General features: G+C 35.0%; 1 protein-coding gene and 3 long non-coding RNA genes across 8 annotated transcripts; 2 read left to right on the top strand and 2 right to left on the bottom strand.

Annotated features, from left to right (window-relative positions):
- Positions 1-886: 886 nt before the first annotated feature.
- LOC109580820 (uncharacterized) lies at positions 887-2029 on the bottom strand. Its single transcript, XR_002184381.1, has 3 exons — positions 1608-2029; positions 1404-1511; positions 887-1018 (listed from the first exon to the last, which is right to left on the bottom strand). It is a non-coding gene; the product is annotated as an uncharacterized LOC109580820 (long non-coding RNA).
- A 119-nt stretch (positions 2030-2148) lies between these two features.
- Positions 2149-2558, top strand: LOC109580819 (uncharacterized). Its single transcript, XR_002184380.1, has 3 exons — positions 2149-2208; positions 2257-2315; positions 2364-2558. It is a non-coding gene; the product is annotated as an uncharacterized LOC109580819 (long non-coding RNA).
- Positions 2559-2742: 184 nt separating this feature from the next.
- LOC109580795 (uncharacterized) lies at positions 2743-4270 on the bottom strand. Its single transcript, XM_019994331.1, has 3 exons — positions 3830-4270; positions 3740-3778; positions 2743-3688 (listed from the first exon to the last, which is right to left on the bottom strand). Exons 1-3 carry the CDS (start codon positions 4137-4139, stop codon positions 2901-2903), a joined length of 1137 nt encoding a protein of 378 aa, XP_019849890.1. The 5' UTR covers positions 4140-4270; the 3' UTR covers positions 2743-2900.
- Positions 4271-4354: 84 nt separating this feature from the next.
- LOC109580796 (uncharacterized) lies at positions 4355-15009 on the top strand. Of its 5 annotated transcripts, none has more exons than XR_002184357.1 (16): positions 4355-4447; positions 4505-4679; positions 4750-4782; positions 4927-4992; positions 5042-5087; positions 5142-5217; positions 5314-5433; positions 5641-5758; positions 5915-5976; positions 6377-6431; positions 6707-6843; positions 9361-9942; positions 12664-12826; positions 12927-13018; positions 14599-14735; positions 14830-15009. It is a non-coding gene; the product is annotated as an uncharacterized LOC109580796 (long non-coding RNA). The 5 variants fall into 5 exon arrangements; XR_002184358.1 differs by adding an exon at positions 14817-14825 and having other exon boundaries at positions 4366-4679; positions 14883-15009; XR_002184356.1 differs by having other exon boundaries at positions 4366-4679.
- The last annotated feature ends 278 nt before the right edge of the window (positions 15010-15287 follow it).

A 15287-nucleotide genomic window follows, 5' to 3' on the forward strand; every position in this document is an offset into this window, starting at 1 on the left:
TACAATAAGATAGCAGCAACCTTGAAGTGACTGATTGAAGTAAAATTTAACAGACAGGATCACAGGATCACCATTAGACTTCTGTGTTCATCCCCAAGTGTTGCAAAAGTAAATTGTGAACACATGAGAAACTTTAAAATTTACAAATTAGTGAATAACCACGAGTGAATGAACAGGCTGAAGCTCTCCACATACACCAGACAACATGTCACTGGGGACTTGTGAGCAACATGTTACCAGAAATAGCAACATGTTGCTGAGTATGCTGACAAGATTACATTACAACCACATATTTTGCTAGCAACATGTTGATATTGTAAGGAGGGTTTAAGAATAATAGAATATTAACACTTCAGAGCTGTTGTGGCCAAGATTTAATTATTATGATCTTGCAGACAAATCCACCACCGGGTGGAAAATCACAAATGCATCATTTTGCCATGTTATTCAGTAGCTTAATCAAAGCAGTTAAAGGAATACTACACATTGAGAGCTGGAAAAAATTAATTACCATTATCATATCTCGGAAAAATAGCTATGTACAATGTAATTGCTAATACTTTTAGTTTAATTTTCAATATGGATCGCTCAACAACCACTTCACAAAATAATGATGATGGAGAATGATTACTACTAATCCAGCTGTGAAATAGGATCTAGAAGCCTGTTGCTATACCACCACTTGCCTGTTAATCATCAAATTTACATGTATCAAGCCCAAGGGAGGGCTGTGCACATATGCACATAATATGACCACATTAGCCAGCATTCAGAATTTCAAAGCAATTAGCATTGTACCAAACACAATGCACCAAAGCAACAATAGTATATGTAATCAAACTACCCATATTGACTACAATACTTGTAGTACATGTACAATACCTTATGTATTTGTTCAAATACTTAGACAGGGACAGGATCACTTATACAGGATATTACGATGCTTCGTACGAGATGTTAACTTCCTTGCATATGATGATCTTTGTAAACATCAGAGAAGACTTAGTATCCTTAGAACCTGCAGTGATAAATTGATAATACAAGTTAAAACACAATACAATGAAGCAATGTTAGATTTATACAATAAACTATATGTGCATTTTACAAAGAGCTATCATTACTCATTAGGTGTTCTAGTGTAGCCACACTCTCTCCCTTGCTCCTATTTGATCATTATAGCATATAGCATTATTTCAAAAATAAGTGGATCGGTCTTACATAAAAATTTGTAAACACATGCCAAAGTTTTACAAATTAATTTGATTATGCATAGTTCAAGAAACTATACAGTATTGCAAAGTTAAGATGAAAGAGAATTAAAACGGTTTACAAGTTTATGGCCTATGGGCACCGAAAATTTAAAAACAACTTTTTGTGTGATAATACATGCATGTATAGTTTACCATTTTATCCAGGCAAAATGTCTTTAATGCATGCTGGAGCCTTCTTCTGGTTTTTTGGAATTGTGCCTTCTGTCGTTCCTTTAAAATGCATTTGAACTCGTTCAGTTTCTATTACGAAAGTATTTGTATTATTTCATATAAACCATAAAATGTGGAACAAAACATTTTCCAGCTAACAAGCAAATTAATGAGGACATCACCTACCTTTCAAATTTATCCTGTATAGAACTGAACAAATAGTTTTGCCAGCCCCATCCAGAGCCTATACAGTCATGTGGGTCGCAGGCTGAACACAGGACCAAGATGATACAGACCACAGCCCGCTTTAACTACACTGTCAATTACAGTCCTTAGGATGAAGATAGTAACCGAACCGTCTGTGGTATGCCTCGTGAAATTTGAGAATAGGGATCCCATTGGGATAAGGCTAAAAGCTCCCGTTAGAAATTTATAATGAGCAATGCAGGAAGGCCGGTATAAGGGAGATAATCCATTGCTTCCCGGATCGTCTTGTGCGTTCGGGTAGTTCAAGCGGAGACTCTGACCAATCTCATATCCAGCTCTTGTACTGGTATTTAAGTTCATAGCCTCATAGTCGGTTAGCTAAAATTAAGAAGATAGCTGAGAGATGCTGAGCAACCTGTGTGTAATGAATCACTGAAGTAATGTTTTGATTAACACACATGGTGCTGAGCTCGCTGACGTGCGCTGACGTAGCATTTGAGCCACGCCTTTCTGCTGTCTAGATACAAGGTGTGGCTCACAAATTTGCAAGCTAGAATGGGGTGTGGAGCATCTACTGCAGGTAAAGCATAGTTTCAAGTCCTGGCCTTAGCCTCTATGATATTTATAGTAGATTCAAGCCATCAGCCAAGAAGAGTTGTGCCTTCAGCTCCACCACCACAACCAACTGTACAGGCTGAAATATATAGATCTACTTTTAAATATTTTCTTTAATAGGATGAAATAGTCTATGTTCCACCTTTACCCCCCATAAATGGACCTGCCAGGGGAGGACTTGAACATTAAATAAAAAGAAATATGTCATGTTCAAATCTGTCATGTTACCATTCTTTACATTGTGGGATTTAAATAAAATATAGATTTAATCTACAATTTATTTTGATATTCCTTTAACATGTTTGTACAGCACTACTTTCTCAAAATTTATGGCATAGAAAAAAAATCACTGAAGTAATATGGATGAATTGGCACTACAATAGTGATTAGGATTCATGTGCATATACTATAGAATCCATATGGAAGAGACAAGTGAGTCCTTATCATCTGTCCAGCTCATTGTATGTTACACATAAGGCCATAAGAGCAAAAGATCATGCAATGTTTAAAAGCACATGTTTACATAATTAACATATAATACAACCATGTACACAAAATTAATAATTATTTTTAAAAATGAAGCAGGTTAAATATAATTGCCTGTGAACTAAGTTTATGCTACATATTATAGATAGTTTACAGCAAAAATTGTTTGCATTAATCTAAATCAATGCAATGTATGTAGCTCATCAGAGTACTAGTCATTTGACTTATTTTATCTTTTATATCTTCAGCAGAAGGATCTGGAACCTCAGGCATAGCTTTGGTTATCAAAATCTTGCTGCTTTCTAAATGCTTTAAAAGGCATCGGACTTTCTCTATTAGAGATTTCATTGGTTCCTGAAGATGACCAAGAATTTGATGTATCTTTTCAAAATATTCCTGAAACTGCCTGTAGCGCTTTCCATCTCCCTGTAATTTCGAAGCTCTCTCACTCACATTCACTATGCCACTCATTAGGCTCTTGAATTCTTGATCCTTATCAGAGGTTGTTGGCAAGTCCATCATAGAAAAAAGATTGCCAACAAACAATGATATTGCATTTGGTCCAACGCTTCCCAAATCTTGTTCACTTTTTATAGCCCTTTTTTCACATTCATGTGCTACAAGCTTGGCACTCTTACTGACACTATCACAAGTCTCAGAATATTTATCATGAAGAACCAGACATTTTGAGGACAGCTGCCTCAGAAAATCTACTTTACGATCCGCTCTGGAATTTTGTAGCAGATCTTCAACTTTTTCAAAAATGGTTGCTACAGTTTGGTTGAAAGTAATGAAATCTTCATAAAAACTTTTTGCTTCTTTTAAAAACTTGACTTCTTTGTTAAGTTCAATATACTTCATTATGTCTTCCAAGGAATCTGTGACTGACTTGACACTTGTTCTCATTTCTTTAGAAACATCATCAATGCATTCATGGACACTCTCAGTTCTATATTTAACTGTAAATTTAAAGGATTTTTATCTTAATTTGGACTTAGAAACAAACTTACCGCAGATAGGATGAGTTGCTGGATCAACATGAAGTTCACCTATGTTAATAGTGAAAAATAATCATCTTCATTTTCAGCATGCTAACTGACCTAAAATGGTGCGCTCACATAGATTCCACAGTTTGCAATTATTTTGACTCAAAACACAGCATATCTCAATAAGATCTTCTTTTGCCTGATGGTGTTCTTTTCCACGAAGTTGAGCTACTAAGGCATTAACAAGGGTGGTTGCCTTTTCTTGGTCACTTGTGCCAAGTACAGTTTGAATTTTATCTTTAGTTTCTAAAGTCACAAACCCTTTGCTCTGCAATACAGTTGTCACGTCTAATATGGAAGGTCCAATAGCACTGATGAGCTCAAGCATATGTCTCCGAAAAACTTTTGAGACTTCATTTTCCATTTCTAGCCTAGTGCAGCATAGATATCTATGAGTGTAGTAGTAAATTAGGACTTGTTGACTTGGCCAATTGGCTCGCCAATTGATGACTTGTGTTCCCCTCGGGTGTTCCCTGTCTGTTAGTCTCAAATAGAAAGGTTATCACGTGACAGTCATGTGATTATAATACTTAATAACTAAAATAACTGCTAATTATTGCATTCCTTTCTGCAACAAATTCTGTAGCAGTGTCACCAGACCAGACCCTTCCCTCTCCTCTCAGCGAAGGGGCGGGCCCAGACTACCTGCCTGTGAATATCGTAGATAATAGAGTAAAGGAATACCTTTACTCTATTATCTATGATGAATATTCTTGCTTTGCTTCATAGTATCGACACCCACTCATCAGGGTGGGGCTGGAGTGATGAATGCGCATGCGTACAAAAACATCCACGTGTCAGCACGTGACAAACTGACACTGAGAGACTGAGAGGCGGAGGTGAAACAGGAGCTAGATGGAGAGTGAGAGAAAAGGAGCCTATTATTATTATTGATACTTGCTTGGTGAGCTCATAGTTCCACTATAGATATTATTTTATTTTTCTTGTTTTGTTTCTTTTCACTTTTACTCTAGGCCCTCTCCATTTGTTACTATGGCAACACTGAAGTAAGAGTGCATCCTTCGATGTACACGTAAATAGTTTACATGTATTGTACATTGTATGTGTCATGTAATAGGTTTCATTTCTCCCACCCTCTCTTTCTCTTCCTTCCTTTCTTCCTCTCTCTCTCTCTTCGCTCTCTTTCCCAGTACACACACAAGCTCCAGATGGTCACTTAAGAGTGGACAAGTAAAGTGAATGTAACATACAAAAAGGTTCGTTGTCACCATAACAACCATAACATCCATTCCAGACGCCCTCTAGCACCTTTATGGCTTCATTACAGTTTGGACTACAATGACAAAACTCAGTAAGTAGGTGTGAAAATTTATCATTATAATTTATCATTATTATTGCTATGCAGTAGTTTGGTTCAAACCTAGATGTGATATAGTACTAATGACTGGTTTTAATGTCATTGAAACTGTTAATTTCCCTAGGTAAGGAGGTAGAAAAGGAGAGAGATGAGTGATCAAATCAATATCTAATTTATTTTTGTCTCTGTATCTTTCCCTCCTTCCCTCCTCCAATGGTAGTTGTGCTATTACACTGGCTCACAAGTTTAATGACTTCACTTTCATGACCCATTAGGCTATTCCCTGGTTGCCTTCAGGTTCTTTAGAAAAGCTTTTCAAATAAAAACTGTGGATTACCTGGTAATGGCATGCACACACTGTGAATGCCAAATTACTGTTAATATTTATAGCTTTCGCTTACTGTCAATTACTTTCTCTATTTACAGTACCACCTACACCTTCTTCTTAATATTATTTTCTCTTCTTTCCTTTCTTTTTTCTCTCCCTTTTTCACTTCCCCTCTCTCACTTCTCTTTCCCTCTCCTATTTCTTGTCTTATGTCATCAGCCATTAAGGGAGTTACCCAAATCTGGTGTCAGTAGGTCACTATTTTACTTTTCAGCTGATGAGAGTTTATCATTAAAATAGTTCAAAAGAAAGAAGTATTTTACAGAAACTGCTACTAGTAAGAGCTATCATAAGGAGAGAGGGAGAGTATTATTATTATACATACATGTATACATTTGTATGTGTGGTTATTAGCAAAGAAAATAAGCCAAAATAAGATGTTATACAGAAAGTATTTGCAAATAGAATTATTATTTTTATTATTTTTATTTAGAATCTCATGCAAAACAAGAAAACACCGTTACCCAAGTTCTTTGGCCTCTATCAATTTAAAGTGTAAGGATTGCTTCCACACTGTACATTTATATCTCCATTAGCCTATAATATATATAGCATCAAAGCAAACAATAATTTTTCGTTATTATTGTTGTTGTTATTGTTATTATTATTTCTAGCATACATGTACATGTATGCAATATTAACTTTTGTCTGTTGCCACATCGTACACTAAATGTATAACAATAACTTAAATTTAACTAATATTGTGTACTTCCACCCCTTCACTCTGTCTCTTTTCCAGTTTGCATGCTACATGTACATGTGTACTTTCATTATTCTATCTCTTTTATCTCTCCTTAATTATACATGTATATTAATTCTCCTCTCTCTTCTCTCTCTCTCTCTCATTCTCCTTTCTCCCTCTCCTTCTCTCTCTCCCTCTCTCTCTTCTCTGTAGTGTGGTGGTGACTGTGGTGTTAAAATTACTTGATTTTAGAATACATTTGGCTGATGTAAGATATTGTTTTAATTGTATGTGTACTACATGTACATGTATATAGGTACACGCATGTAGTTTTAGTATAACCTTTGTAATAGTTAAGGACACCTTTATAATAAGGACACTTTTATAACCTCTGAAATGAGGGCACCTCTGTATTAAGGACAGGTAGTGTAGACCCAATTATGTCCTTAATAAAGTGGTTACACTGTACATATGCATATTTGTACATGTAGTATTACTACTTCAAAAATGAATGTTCTGATTAATTCTTTATCTTTTTTCCAGGGTCTGTGGTTGCATCCTGATAAATGTAAATTCAACGTTAGTAACTTAGTTCACAATTGTCAGGTACTAGAGTCTTTTGGTATGATGGGCTACAGCTTGTTATACTAGGAGTATACAATGTGGATGAGGCCATTAGAGTAAGTAGATGAGAGGAGGCAATAATTGTAACAAGTACATAATTATTGTGTATAGTCAGTTTCAGTTGAGTTTGACCAATTGTTTTCATGATTAAAATGTCACATGTAGCCCCACCCACACACAAATAAAATTGCTGAAAACTTCATCATGTTCATCTCTTCTTGTTGTAACTTGTTTATTCTCCTCTTTTGGTCACTGATAACCCTGCAATTGACATAAAGGATCTTTGTCCTTGCTATTACCTGAAGAAAGAATCGAGATATTGTATAGCGCAAAATTTTTGAGGGCTGTAAATTTTGCAAATTTTCCTGAATATCTATTACGCAATTAAATTTAATTGCGTGAATTTGTTTCATCCACCATCTTGTGCCCTAATAATTTGATTTTTGCAATTTTTTTTTGCGAATCTTCAAAAATTGTGAAATTCACAAAATTTACAGCCCTTAAAAATTTTGTGCTATACGGTATTCAAAATTTTAACTGAGTTTCTGAGAGGCAAAAGTGAAGACAAATAAAGAAGGCTTAGAGAGGCACAGCAGACTAAGTGAGACTTTTTCTGGAGTGCAAATTCAATTATATCTTGGCCTGGAGTGTTCCTTTTGCTTTATTTGATTTTTGAATAATGAAAACATAATTATTGACATACCGTATAGCGGAAAATTTTTGTGGCCTAAAATTTTCGTGGATTTCGCGTTTTTTCAAAACCCATGAAAATAAAATCTGCGAAAATCGATTTTATACGGTTTAAGATGGCCGAATTGTAGAAAACCACAAAAATTAAAGCCACGAAATTGATTTTTGGACCGATCCACGAAAATTTTGGGCCACGAAAATTTTCTGCTATATGGTATTTAATGAGATGTAAATGAATTCACAAAGCTTCACGTCATGTAACATCATGGCAGTTCCCTTTTATGTTGACCAGAAGAACCTTTTAAGAATCTTCCAGAGTACCTAGAGACTCCAAAGTTGGTACAGATTTTGGAAAAACCCGTTTTGCAACTATACCAAGTTTTAAGCTGCTAGCATAAATTATAGAGAAGTTATAAGGGTGGGTCAGTGGTCAAACTCAACTGAAACCGACTATACTGTACAAGATGGTTTATTGGCGAGGAATTAATACTGGCGATTGTGGATCTATAAAAAATCACCAAAATAAAATCTGCCACTTTGTTTCAATCTGAGCATGCTCAATGGCTTATAGCACAAAATTGCCAATATAATTAACTTCCAGAGGCAAATTCATTAAATATTACTTAAAATAAATGTGAGTACTTGACAAACATACATGTAAATGTAGCCTCTCAAATTAACAAACAACTCCATTTACATTGTACCTAACAGTACCTAGTGTACCAATTACATTCCTTACTGTATAAAATAACCTCCACATAAATGACACTATATATAACACTAACAGAGCAACTTTCTTACACCAAGTGTCTATGGCTATGCATGTATACATTCTTTACACTGGGGATGAGAGATGTGTACAGGTTCATGTACAGTGAGAGTGCATGAGAGTGAACTCATACGGGTACATATTATTGTATGTTCAATTGTTCGTATACATTTCAGTTTTATATACTGTGCATGTAGTTTATTAGTGACCTACTTTGTAATAATCAAAATAACAATAATACTTAACGCGCCTTTTGTCGAGGGCTGTAAATTTTGCGAATTTGCCTAAAAATCTATTTTGCGGATTTAATTTTTGTGATTTTACACCGTCAGCCATCTTGGACTGTAATAATTTGATTTTCAAGGAAGTATTTTTTTTTTGCAAATCTTCACAAAATTGAAATTTACAGCCCTCAAAAAAGGCACCCTATGGTAATACAGATACATGTACATATACATGTTAGAAATAATAGTATTATAATGTACATTTGTCAATCTATCCTAATTATTATTGATATTTTTTTTTAGTTTGTGGTATTCTTATTCATATTTGTGGTTATAGGTGTCATATAAGTTGTGATGCAAGCACTGTTACTGCTGTTGTTGTTATTGATTTGTTCTGTTCAGTCGTTATTGTTCTCTCTTTGATGCTCTCTCAGCTCTGGTGTATTCTCTTTCTCTCTCTTTTTGTTTTTTCTCTTTGTATTAACTTGAGTTTACATCATATTTATTGTCAACTACAGTCTGCGACTATCCCTGCCAATCCAAATATCTTAACAATACATGTGTGTGTGCCTTTGTTTACATTTATAACATACATGAATGCTTGGTCATGTACATGTGTATTAGTTATTATATTGATTTTCTGTCTTTGTACATGTACTTATATGTATATCGAGTGACATATTTTCCAAATATAATATACAGTGTATTGTACATGCATGTAGATTGAAAAGATAACAATGAAATAGGATAAAGCTAGATGAAATTGAAGTGCATGCATGGGTTACTGGTTGAACTTGTTGTACCAGAAAATACATGTCTATTGTAATTTTTATTGATTCCATTTCATAGCAATTTTAATTAATTAGTGGGTGTGTCAATTTCCTTATTAGGCAAGTGAACCACCTCCCACTTCATGGGCTCTCACCACAGAAACAGTGGGTGAACCAGCAACAGCTGTTGATTGAGACTCTACAGGAGAGAGGCAGACGAGTAAGAAGGATTGGAAACATTTTTACAATCAAGGATTGAAGCTAGAATATTTTAATATATTTAATCCTGAGACCTTAACCAGCGATACTAACCTACAGGACTTCTCCACACCTGGATACCATATGTGAAAGGGAGAAACTACATGTACCTTATAATAAATTACATTTTCTGATACATATTGATGTGCTTATGCTGTGTAGAAAGTTTGAGCTGATTTTGACTGTAGTCTTTCAAGTTACAGCCATTTTAAAGAAGATGCAATTAATGAGCCTTGTTTTCTGTAGAATTGGATTTCAAATGAAAATAAATGTCATTGATGTACAAATAAATTTACACACAGTTTCTCGTTCATGTAATGTATAGCTGAGTCCTTGACAAAGGAACACCCGTTTCTTGAAGAACTCTATCACCAATAAAAACTCTCATTATTGACACACACAGCAAACAAAGAGCTGAATGAATCACTGGTCAAAGAAAAGAAGGTAATGTACAGTGTATATACAGTACATTAAAGTTGAATGATAATAACATAGAAATTAAAAGTTAATGAAGTACAATATACACACGTGGATACACGTGCATGAAAACACTGATGAAAACCACCAACTTAACTGTGGAAAGGGAAACATAAACATTTTGGTGGTGCATGCAGGCATGCATGCATTCATTTGCTGTAAAACTATCTTATAAAGACTATAATACCAACCCACTTTAATAATTAAAAAAGACACTAAATTTAATTAAATTTTATTCCAGATTGCTTTTGCTTGCCCCTTTAATGCAATACATTCTATAAAATCAATGATAATAATGAGTACAGTATAATTGTTGTAATTATGTGTGCATGTGCATGTATGAATGAATGTCAATGCTCCTTTAATACAGGTATCAATTCCTTTGTTGAATAAATGAGTACTTTGGTATGGTATTGCCCACCTCTATTTTTGAATTGCTTGTGATTCTCATTGATTATCGCCTATAATACTCATATTCACTGTTTTTAGCTTTGCTGTTATTATTATTATCAAAAAACAACATGTAGCTAACAGCTACATATATATTAGCAAAACTCAATTTATTTAATAATTTTTTAATTAAGAAAAAGGCCTAAATCTTTTATTAACAGGTTATAGAGTTATACAATTATCTTCAATGTATAATTTAAGGGTATTTAACTGCAACAGAATTAACAGCCCAATCTCCATACCAGTCACCATCATCCCAATTGATTTCAACTTCTATCCTGCCACCGAAGTTGTCTTCAACTAGAAAAGGATTCATCAAATAATCCATATCTCTCCAATAATTATTCGTATACTGAGCCATATATAAATGCTTATCACGCAACTGCACCATAAGTATTCCCGCATTCCAGGCTTCCTTGATAACTTTAGAGGTAAAATCTAAGCTATGTTGTATACAGTCACAATGAATAAAGATATCTTTGCCATTTTCCTCAACATCATGTATTACCATTTGGTTGTGCGAGTATCTCCCCCCATCGGCTATTTTTATGTTACTTGTTACTCCATATTCAACGAAAACACCGAACTTGTGTCCTTCAGAAGACATTGACATTGAGATCCATGAATTACCACCTGGTCCAGTGAACTTTATTCCTTTGTACTTGAGTAATTTCACTAATTTCTGTGCATCTGGGAACACATTTTCCGCGTACTTCAGCACAAACATCAGATGACAAGGAACGCCTAAGTTTGTTTTTTCTTCAATTATTACATCACCATGAGAAACATAGAATCGTTCAACGTTAACAGTAAGTGGTGTATCATCATTGGTCTGCTTGCCATTCAGCTTAGCGATCCACCTGTGCTCTCCTTCAGCAATACCACCTGGTACTGTGAAATATAACGGAGCTCTTACATCTGAAGTAATTTTAGGAGGTAGTGTTATGTTTTTGTTAGCAGCATGGTCTATATCATGATGGAAACCGTTATCCTTTGTAGATATTTCCCATTTAACGTTTTCTCCATAATTCAACGAATATATGATGACATTATCTTGCACGTATGCTATTATATCCTCTTCACTTGCATCTCCATTGTAGTTGACCGAAACGAATACACTGACCTGCATCACACCATTATTATAGACTTTGGTGGTTTGCCTCGAACCAACGTAATCAGCATATATATTGACCAGTATGAGAAGGGCTGGATCAATAGCTGACATTGTAAACATCTTGTCTCTTCAATTTACACTGCAAGGTTTATTCCTCACCAGTCCTCTCTACTGGAAATGGTCTCATTACTTTTATACAGTAAGAGGAGGAAAGAGGAAGGAAACATGTTCCTCTGATTCACTTATTGTTCTCAAGAGAGACAAGACAAAAGGCCTAATGCACTATGTATAATTTGTATTACGTGTTGTCAAACAGTACAAGTACTACTATAATGTTGGGAAAACAAGCTTGTATTTGCTGCACTAATAATAGTCATGGTAAAAGTAAAGCCTGGTCATAGTTGAGAGGATAACACAGCGTTAGTATGGTCAAAACTAAAGTCATGCTATAGAATTGTAATTTCATTTATCACATGCTATCCAGTTAACCAACATAACTTGCAGGTTATGAATACCATGTCACTGGATGCAGATTTGGGTGAGGAATATAAACATGTAAGGCTGTGAATAGGATAATCAAACTTGATTATTGGCATTCACTAGATCTCATTTCTTATTTAATTGTATATTCTATTATATCAACAAAGAAAGGGAGCATTCTTACATATTGCATCATATACATAGAATGTAGATTGCCCTCATAATTGCACATGTGTAATGATGCTCATGACCATACAGCATGCATGAGATTGATAGTATTGTTTGCATAACATACACATACAGTATAGTAAATGAATGTATACCCTCATGACTGCTCACAATAGATCATTGTCTAATGATGCTGATGACTCATGAAAGAGGACTAAGATACTGATTAAACATGGTTGTCTAATATGGTGCCCTGTGTGTAGTTAGTAAACTATGATAGTCTTCCCTTTGTGCATTACATGTACATTGTACCTCTATTGAGTTTGTATTATGTACATGTACAGTATATGATTGTGTGCATCTTCACTATCTTTCTTGTTCTCTTTCTTTTTATTAACCTTCCTTTTTCCATTCTCCCTCTCTCATCTTCTCTTATTTCTTTTCTTCTATCTTTCTTCTTCCTTTCCTCTCTTCAGGTTGTTATAATCTGACACTAGATCTATAGGCTGAAATTATATTAAGGTTATTTTTGTGAATACCGGTGCAAGAACACTCTTATATTAGTCATCCATAAATTGTAAATAATCCTAGCAGACTATAAACTGTCTTACTGCACCAGCTCAAGTTGGCAATTGGCAGGTATAGATTAACCTTTTAAAGCTAGAGAGAGGGAATATGTTAATTGCTATTACATGATGTATGATGTACATGCTTGTACATATTATTTCTATAATTGTAGGTATACTCAGAGAGCTATGTTGTTCTTGCTAATATTGAGCACACAGGACTGATCACACATGGGAGATACAGCCGGGAAGAAAACCTTATTAGGTACCATGTATCTTATATGATAGCACAATACTGTGTAGATGGTTAATTTCGAAGATAATAAATTTCGCGAATGACCTATATCCAGAAGTTTTTGGAATTAGTTTTTGCAAATTTCCACTATGCTGCCATCTTGTACCATATTAAATTGATTTTCAAGGAATTTGATTTCGCGAATTATGAAAAATCTGCAAAATTCACGAAATTTTCTATCCTCGAAAATAACCTGCTATACAGTATTTGTTTTGACATAATGTAAATTTGTCCCTTTTTTGTGTGTGTATGTGTGTATTGCTTGTTATAGCCATTGTAAAGCTACTGCATTATTTGTTGGCCTCGCCCAGCTTTGCGTAGTTGGCCTCGCCCAGCTTTGCGTAGGCGAGGACTAGGTACTCAGTTTGTCTGTCTGTCTGTCATTCATTCATTCATTCTGTGTGCTATCTTTGTCTTTGAGAATGTATATCTTTGCAATTGCGCACTCTAAATCTGTGAGAGCTTCTCTTCTGTTTGGAAAAGTCTTGCTTTACTGCCTTGAGATGTTTAGAGAGCAGCTCTAGCTAGTAGAAGCTTTTTAACTCACGAGAAAATGCCCAGCAATAGCGGTAGTACTCTGGAGGTAAATGAGACTATTTTCTAGTAGATCAAGACTAACTATTGTTTTAATATGTGTGGGACTCTTTAAATCTTTCTTGTTGGTGAGTTATAACTTCTTGAATTTCAACCCGAGTGAACTGTAGGTAGTCTTAAGGTCATAAACTCTCTCAAATCACTCAGTTTACATCTAGGCAATAGTATTTATGCCATTATAATGTCATAGTGTTTATAAGAAGAGAAAAATCTGAAACTTCCTTCTTGTTGCAGGGCTTGCTGCCATCAAGTAAATAATTAATAGTTGACTTGATGACGTCATGCCACACCTCCAATTTTGGAGTAGCTGGAGTAGCTTTAGATATGGAGTAGCTTGCAATGCTGCTACTTCTACAGGTATTCTGGTAGATCTATGCAAGCTAGCTGTTGTCTCTCAGGAGTACACTTGTTTTATATATGCAATTTGTATGTTAAAGTTTCTTGTAATTTTGATAATCAAACAGTTATAGGGGTGAGGCCACACACTGTAGGTGTCTCATTTGCTTTGTGTTTAGTACATGTACATTCAAAAATGCCCACACGACTGCTCACAATAGAGCATTGTCTTCGACCATCAGCGTGCATGAGATTGATAGTATTGTTTCCATAACATGCACATACAGTATAGTAAATGAATGCATGCCCTCATGACTGCTCACAATAGAGCATTGTCTAATAATTATCATAACTTACATGTATTAGTGAGGACTAAGATACTGATTGAGCATGGTTGGTACTACATATGTGTGGTTAGTAAAACTATGATAATCTTCCCTTTGCCCATTACATGTACCTCTATTGAGTTTGTATTATGTACATGTACAGTATATGATTATGTGCATCTTCACTATCTTTCTTGTTCTCTTTCTCTTTATTTTTCCCTTGACCTTCCTAATCTCCCTCTCTTATCTTTTCTTATTTCTTTCCTTTTGTCCTTCTCCTTTTCCTCTCTTCAGGTTGTTATTATCTGCTACTAATCCTTAATCATTTTTAATGTCATTTTGTGAATGCTGATTTAAGAAGACTCTCAATGGATATAAATTGTAAATCTTTGAGTTGTCATTACCAGCTCAAGTCCAGTGGTCATTGGCAGGTATAATGTAGATTAACCTCCTGGGAGCTAGAGGGGGATAATTATGTTAACTATTACATGTATCTCATGATGTACATACAGTTTCTAATTGTAGGTATTATCGTATACTTGTTGTTACTAATGTTGAGCACACCATTCTATATATAGGACTGATCATACACATAGGGGAAAATACAGTCTGGAAGAACCTCAATAGGTACACATGCACTAGCATTATGATAGGCATGAAAATATTTTGTTTGAATTTAAAACTTTTTACTATTGATATAACGTATATTTGTCCCAGTTTTGTTTGTGTGTGTTTGTGCATTGCTATAGTCATTATGGCCAATATATACTGTAGATGCTGCATTATTTGTTTGCTTTGTGTTTGGTACATGACATGTACATTCAAAAATGCCCTCATGACTGAATATATGCCCTCATGACTGCTCACAATAGGCATTGTCCAATGATGCACATGACCATACAGCATGCATGAGATTGATAGTATTGTTTCCATAACATACACATACAGTATAGTAAATGAATGTATGCCTCCATGACTGCTCA

The sequence above is a fragment of the Amphimedon queenslandica genome, unplaced genomic scaffold, assembly GCF_000090795.2.
Source record: "Amphimedon queenslandica unplaced genomic scaffold, v1.1 AMPQUscaffold_13475, whole genome shotgun sequence".
Lineage (NCBI taxonomy): Eukaryota > Metazoa > Porifera > Demospongiae > Haplosclerida > Niphatidae > Amphimedon > Amphimedon queenslandica.